Below are 8,777 nucleotides of genomic sequence, written 5' to 3' on the forward strand. Positions count from 1 at the left end.
TAAAGTTGATCTCAGAAACTTACAAACACACATTATTATAAAACTTAAATATTCACAAAAATAAAAATATACCATAAGCGATGGCCGATAGTTGCATGTAAAAATGTTATTGTTATAAAAATTGATTAATAGGTAATTTTTATTCATTAATATCATCTATGTTTATTGTAGATTGCATAGGTAAGTATTGCACAAATAATAAGAATATGTAATGTCATTGTTTATTTAAAAAAAAAATCCATTGCGGTCTACACCAACCATTATATTATATACCATTATATTTTATATTATATAAAAAGTATATACAAATATGTTATGTCTTGTGTAACGATATTATCACAGACTATATATTGAAATATAGTCTGTGTTATTTGGGCTTTACCAGAGATTATACGTATTTCGTTCTAACTTATAAGATGAGACAGAGTGATCATAGCAGTGGGCCAACGTATCTCATTTATTCTGGTGTGGATAGGGTGTTAAGAACTGAATATTAAACTACAATATAATAATAATAATAATATTTTTGCAATTCCCTTGTATAAGTATATAGATTGTGACAGGGATAAAACATTAGAAATAATTTGGTTTCAAAGCATTTAATTTATTAATGTAAATATTCTTTAATAACCTATAATCATTATTATATGGTTATAGTTTCAAGTACTTAATAGATAATTTACCATGATTTATTGAATTAATATATAATCTATAATATTATGTCAATGTCAATTATATTAGTTTAAACTACATAATAGATATTGTTAAGTATTATTCTATACCTTTTAAATAAAACACTAACTTGTTGTTTTATAGTTGATATCATCATATCTAAGGATGGGAATCACTCCTTTATGTCAGGTAAATAGTTAACTTGTAGTTATTTAACCAGTTGTTTATTCTGGTCTACTACTGCTATAATAATATATAAATATTAGGTGACAGTTAATTAATTTGCATTTTAAAATGATGAGTACCTACACGTAAATTTATTTTAGAGCATATCGCGTCAATAAATATCTGTAGCCCTAATCATTAGTTAGGAGTTAAGACGTAATCATATAATATTTCTAGATTCCTCATTACATTACTATTATAATTTATATTATCTGTAGTATGATAGGTGAATGAACAAAAATTAGGTATATTTTCGTACATGGAATTGTCAGTATCAAATTTCCTTATAATCAAGTTGTACGAGTATGTAGGTCGATTTACTTTAATATTAAAACTAAACAAGTATTCGGTTGGATGTAAAAATAATAATTCATAACAAGCTTAATATCATGTTAGATTTAATAAGAAAAATTAGACAATTAATAGAACAAACAATTTATAATATTTTATATGTAAATAACATATTTGGTATTTATATATGTAATTATAGCTTTCCCCGTGCTCTTCGTTGGCCGTACGAAATGCATTCGTGTTATTGTGATAAATTTGGTAGCTTACTAGTTTAGTACTAACATTTAGCGTAATGCGTATAGATGAATAATATTTTTTCAATTCGTTAATAATTATATACTTGGCAATCGACGTTCGAAGGCGACACGGTGTTCTTTTTATATGGTCCTTTTTTACCTTTATGGTGTATGTGCACAATTGAAAATTATTTAAAAATTAATAAAATTAATGAATTCATTGAATTGTAAATGGACTTAAAACCTTCTCCATCCACACACGGATGATATTATTTTGGTTACGCGAGAGAACGGGTTACTACTGTCTGGTACATGTGCGTGTGCGTGTGTGTTTCCCCGTACGCAAGCGCGTATAAGATGTATGCTGGTTATGTGACTTAATGGGCGTCATACGATGACGAGAGACGAGGGCCGCGGGACGAGGACGAGGTGCCAAACCCCCCTTTTTATTCTACTACCGAAAATTATTATCTTTGTTTTTAGATGATGCTAACCAAAATATTCACTATATAATTGTGATGAATAAAGGTAAGTAAATTAAGCTTGATGTCCCTAAAATAATAAATTTACATTAATTTACACAAGGCTGCCCGCAGGGGGGGGGGGGCAAGTGGGGCCACGTCCCCCCCCCCCCGCTCTTTAGGATAATTTGTTTAAAATTTCGATGTTTTCTTATACTTACTCCCTAATTTAATATAATCATGTGGAGTGGAACATTATACGTTATACATGTATAATATTAAGGGATATGTAGGCATTTTATATAATATATTGCATTTATGGAGGGCGATAAGGAGGACTGATAAGGTGAAACGAAATTGTTCATCAGTTTTTAGTATCATTATTCGGTTTAGCGCATTTATAAAAAAAGCGTTTTGTAAGTACAAAAAGTTCCATGAACAAGCTAAATCTCATGTTAAAAGCGGTTGGCATAATCATTCAGTTCAGAGAGCTAATGATTTTATTTCTATTATGAATACAAAACACTATAATTTCTAATTTAGGTTCTTTTTTATTATATACATTTAAAACAAAATAATATTATACCCTAATTTGTTGCAATTTTACATATTTTTTTTTTACGATTTAATAAAAAACAGAATTTATGATAAGTGTATTGTTCCCCCCCCCCCCCCCGAGAAAAATTTCCGTGGGCGGCATTGTATACAATATACGTCAATAAGATTTTAAGTATAAAAATGCAATTTAAAATCAAACAATGATGGTCCTATTTACTTAAACCTTGAACTTCATATTTGAGCTGCAAGTGGATACTACTCTGTTGTACATTATTTATCTAGTGCACTATATTATGGATGTGTTTAATTTATAATTTGAATTCAACGATAAATCATTTGATAGTGTTTACGAAGAATGATTCTGAGCGGAGATAATCTATTAGCCTATTTTACTATGTATAATTATTTCATGATATGGCTATTCAATTAATTTATTTTACTATTAGTATTACGGTAGGTTGATTTTATTTTTGCCAAAAACATTGCATTTATTATATTATTAATATTGTATTAAAAAATTAATATATGTTTACATCATATTTTATTATTGTTGTAAACTTTTGAGATGATACTACCTTACCATTAAATATTGTGAATAGGTAATATCTTAAAATGCATATTTTGAAAATAGCATTTCATATCATACTTAAATTCATAATATACATAAACGTTTTAAGTCCCAAAAATTGAACTAATACGAAATAATTACATTGTTATTCATCATTAAAATATGTGATTTCAACCAAATTTAAACTTTAAATATCTACAAAATTAATTGTGAATTTGTATACTTTTTAGGTGTATTAGATCCAGTATACAAATATGATTAAAAGGAATATTGTATTACATTTTCAAAATTTAATTTTGACCTATCCAAAGCACTAACTAGATTCAATATTTTATGAGAAACCACCCTCGAGGTTGAAAATTGAAGCATCTTTTTGACTACTTATCAGGGATACAAAAATAAATACGCCCATATACATAATAAAATATGTCAACAGCCGTCAAATTGCATACAGCAGGGTTGTATTTATAAATTTTTTTGGGAGGGGCTAAGGTATTTTTAATTACATTGAATTTTTACAATCACAATCATTCTTCGTAACACTATCGACTGATATATCATTGAATTCAAATTAAACTATATACCTATAAGCACTTACGAAATTTATTTATTCAATTAGATCCTAGTTATTTTTAAATCTAATTAATTATAATAATTTGACTTGAAAAATCATGTTAAGAATACTTAAGGTTACCTATAAATACTGACATGCTTTTAAGAAGTCGCAACACCCGCATGTGTTGTTTCCGTCTTACAAGTATGTAACATTGCAAATTTATGCTCAGCAGATCATGTTTAGCTCTTTTAGTTTAAAAATTAGAGTGAACCGACCTATTATAAAACTTGATGGTAAGAACATTATCTGTGTTTGTATGTTGGTTTTTTACGATTATTAAGTTGTTAAGTGAGTTATGAGCATTTTTAATTTACGCTATGTTATATACGCTAAATGTTATAACTTGCTAAAAATTGAACTATCGTAAAAAACCAACATACAAACACAGATAATTTTCTTATCATCAAGTTTCATTATAGGTAGGTTCACTCTAATTTTTAAACTGACGGAGCTAAACGTGATCTACTGAGCGTAAATTTGCTATGTTACGTACTTGTAAGACAGAGACAACACATGCGGGTGTGACGCCCTCTTAAGGTATTTAAATAATAATTGAAATTACATACATACAGGCGAACTTTCGGATAAACAGTAGCTGAAAATTTATAGGCGCTAACAATTGATTGAAAAGGAGTTCCAAAATTACATAAAAAAAACCAATGTAGCATTTATAGGTCACACAACAACATAATATGGTAAACTTTGAAGACAAGGGTTATTAAATAAACTGGCCAACGTAATTTCGCTTAAAAAGATACTGAAACTTCTAATAGAAAATATGTTAACAAATTGCATACTCTAACTTGTTATGGAGAATAAAAAAAGCATAATAGAGAAAAATAAGTAATGGACTACCATGGTTAGGTACCATAAAACTCATCAATAGACTATTCTGCTTGGTTCGGGGAACCAGCCAGCCCAGAATCACGTATATGTTTTGGTTATCCTTTTCGTGTCCTGGTGTCGCAAGCATCCACCAACATGAATAGGTAGTTATGTTCTGTTGGTATCTACTATCTCTAATAATGTAATATGTAGGTACATGAAGTTGGCTGTAACAGCTTACTGTTTATTAGCTCTTGTCCCCAACTCTTATATAATTTCGTACAGTTCATTCTGATGTAATATGTCTTCTATTATGACGTAGTGAAAACTCATCTAGATATCTACGTTGCACGTGTGATTAACTATGACGGTTAATCTACACTTCCGATCCCCTTAAAATATTTATTTTATTACAATTTTAATTATTAACTGATGATTAAAAATCAATTTTTAAGATTATTGTTCGCGTGACTATGTTAAAGCAAAGCGTGAGTTAAAACTTTATAATAATATTTATATGTCTAACTTGATATACATCATACATATTCTGATATTAGATCGCCTTAAATGAAATAAAATAAAATATTATATTAATTTTAAAACATGAAATGGTTATTTTCAAATTGTTTTCGAAATATTTTAAAATAAAATTTCTATTAAATAGTACAACGATTAATGGCTTATGTATAATATGAAGTATAAAAATTTACAATTAAGTATTAAATCTTAACCTCTGATGGATGCTAATTATTAATAAGTAATAACGCGTTTTTTTGTTATGAAAAATGAATCCATAGCATTTTTATAATTGACGCTGTTTATAAACACATTTTCATAGAAAACGATACTACTTGAGATGCAAATATTTTAGTGTATACAGTATTGTAGTCATATAATTATATTATTATGATGGTAGCGATTCCTGACTATAGATGCTTGAATTATGCTACACTTAATTAAAATAATTAATATTAAATGTATTACTATTATAGATTATCTCAGCGGGTACTGTTACAGTTTAATAATTACTAAAAAACGAATAAATTTGGGTAAGTATACATGTACAAAATATATACTTCATAAAATCTTGACGTAAATAATATAATATTGTTAACTTTTAATGTTCATATCAATCATATCATATTATTATTAAAACATTAATTAATATTTTAAATATGATTAATTTGGATTTGGAATAAATTGAGATCGCATATTGAAAGATCCCATTTCTAAAAATATTTTTTGGATTAGCCCCAATACTACATTTTGAACTATTTATGAACTCATTAAATAGGTACTAATACATTTTGTTTAAAATGTATATTGTAATCTAAACTTTACAAAACTTTCATAATTTATTTTGGTTTTAGTCTTTAAGTAAATAGAATGAGCTTTATTCTTTTTCCATACTAAAGATTTGAGTTCTTTCAACATGGAAAAAATGAAAAAATATGGAAATGTTTTGGTAAAGTTCAGATAAAGGTGTAGAACGAATCACTGCAGATGAAACTAACTGACCTGGGGACTGGAGTGCATGTAGAGTTTGTGTAACAACTGATTGAGGTTGTTTAGAAGAATGTGAACACTCTAAGTGAGCCACTTTACCTTTTAGAACTTTGGTATCATTATGCCTAGAATTATCGGCCTTATCTCAGCCATTCGGATACAGACTTGGTACAAGTCTATTTTGAGGTCCTTATATTGAGAAGCTTGTGAATCAGAGAGCGTCTTACTGGAAGTTAAAAATTTTAAATTTCTGTATTTGAGGTCCATAATTCATAAAGCATCCATCAAGTCTTTGTTAAAAACGAATTTATAAATCAGACGATTATAAGGGGTCTTAGATGTAGATTTAAGGAGTGTATCAAATTTAAGAGACATACTGAATATTACGTATAATTAAATTTAAAATTTGGAAATGCAACTCAAGTTATACAAGTAAAAAAGATGATTGTTTGCCTCTCAAAACTGTAAGAAGTATCCAAAGCCGCAACAGGGTTGAAGACAACGAGGTATGGTAAAAGAGAAAAGGTTGCTAGCGATATTGTGGAGCGTACCTACCTTATTCGAGTAGTATATTATGGTAGTGGAGTAGTGGACAAACAGCTGATCGGCATATTGCAAACTATAGTCTGTCCAGTGAGAGAACGCGCCGATTCTGTGAATCTCAAAACTGGTTCGCTTTGGCTGGGTATCATTGGAGAAGCGCACAAAAACTGATTTTGGTTGATTTGCGGCGTGTTCCCTCGTTGGACAGAGCATAGTATGATAACATAGACACACGTGGAAATAAAATGTTTGTGCGAGTTGATTGACGAAACTATAGCACGAAATGGCAACGCAAATAGCAGCACAGGAAGACCACATAAAAACAGTAGAAACCAATAAAAAACTATACGATTCAGGAGGTGATTTACGATCCGCAGATAAAACCAAAATTAGTGTAATCCTCGAGCTGTTATCACAATAACAATATGACATGTTATGTGTATTGAATTTATGTTGAATTTATTATTTACAATTCGCTGAAATTAAACTATTATAAAAACCCACCTATTAATCCTTTTTTTTTTTTTTAGATGTTAAGGGTCTTAAGTATGCAACCCCGCATGAGTACTGCCAAAAAATACATCAAAAGAATAAACAATTATCAAATAAAAATAATCAGATAGGAGAATCAAGTGGTTCAAAAAACAACAATAAGAAAAATGATGAAGAGGAATGGGGTGATCTTTATTAAAGGTATCACGACGTTGAGCGGTTGAGCCGACAACTAGTAGGCCGACAGACTATCTATATCTATTATTCATGTTTCATAATATGATGAATAAAATCGTCTAAAAAATTTTCAATTTCATAATTAAAAATTATAAAAAAAAAAATTATAATTATAGCTTTATTTATTATTCATATTTTATGATATTATTAATATGATCGTCTTAAAAATATTAGTATCATAATACAAATGTATAATATTGGTTCGATATCTTGTCTCAAATAATTGTTTTGATTTAATATCGATATTATTATTATTTAGACATTTTGGATATAGGTACAATATAGGTACATAATATAATATCTTTAAGACTTTACCCAACGTCGGTCGTCGGCTCACCTTCCTAGTCCTGGTTTTTGATATTTTTACTATAGTATACTATTGTCTATTGATTTATTTTACTATTGGTATGACGGTAGTTGATTCCATATATATTGTCGAAAACAATACATTTATTACACTATTAAAATGTAATTATATTATAATAGTAATAAATATAATATTTTATAATTATTATTGCATTTTCTATACATAATTATAAAATTAAAATGAAAATATGTTGACTCTTTTTGAGCTGTATAAACATTAAACATTTGACATTATCTATATATAGTTTCTCATAACTGACATAACTCATAAATAATTAAAATAAATAAATTTATAACCAAAAAATATATACCCAATTTTTTACAGACATTTTAAGTTCTAATTTGGAAAAAAAATAGATATTTAAATGAAGCATGACGTTAATAGTTATTTTTTTGTAATTTAAACATATTATTCGTGCACAGGGAGCTTGAAATTTCTAACGTACATACATTATTATATTTTATTCACACAGAAAAATTTTAAAATAAAATACTTCAATAGCAATATAAATATATCATACAATATATAATTGATAATCACTCGGAACCATTTATAGTATTCTGCAATGATATCAAATTTAACACATTACACATAGATTACAGTGGGTTATTGTATGCCTCACTAGACACCTACTGTATACAGAGCAGAATGGTTACGGTACTTTACTCTTTTTAAAATAAACTCTTACTAATTTAAAAATAATTAGGTACTGCGCATGTGTATTATAACTTACATAATATAACATTATGTAGATGTATTAGTTATATGTTATATCCAAAATAAGATTGTCTTGGTCATTACAATATGGTGATAATATGGATGGCACCAAGAGTAGACTGGATGTAAATATACTTCTGACCATATCCAGGTGTTATAACTTATAAGTGGACTTGAAATGTTTATTTTGTTTTATTATCCAGTGCCCAGTGGCATATCCAAAAATAAATTCGGTCATGGTTATTACTTAACACCCTTAGTTTTCCTCCATACCTCTTCTTTCTCATCACTTTATTCTTGTATTTGTAGAATAAAAGCACTTTAAAAGCTGACTAAGCTGAGAAACATTATCGTAGAATATTAACCATTGTCATGTATTTTACTCGACAGCGCAGTGGGCACGTACGAGGGACCATATAAACATAATGTTTATCAGTAATTTTCACGGTTCATTTACAATGAT

General features: G+C 28.3%; 1 protein-coding gene across 1 annotated transcript; it reads left to right on the forward strand.

Moving 5' to 3' along the window:
* Positions 1–818: 818 nt before the first annotated feature.
* Positions 819–7,678, forward strand: LOC132918470 (uncharacterized). The gene is made up of 5 exons (XM_060979709.1): positions 819–861; positions 1,908–1,952; positions 4,908–4,940; positions 5,445–5,501; positions 7,032–7,678. Exons 1-5 carry the CDS (start codon positions 855–857, stop codon positions 7,190–7,192), a joined length of 303 nt encoding a protein of 100 aa, XP_060835692.1. The 5' UTR covers positions 819–854; the 3' UTR covers positions 7,193–7,678.
* The last annotated feature ends 1,099 nt before the right edge of the window (positions 7,679–8,777 follow it).

The sequence above is a fragment of the Rhopalosiphum padi genome, chromosome 1 (genome assembly GCF_020882245.1).
Source record: "Rhopalosiphum padi isolate XX-2018 chromosome 1, ASM2088224v1, whole genome shotgun sequence".
NCBI classification, from domain to species: domain Eukaryota; kingdom Metazoa; phylum Arthropoda; class Insecta; order Hemiptera; family Aphididae; genus Rhopalosiphum; species Rhopalosiphum padi.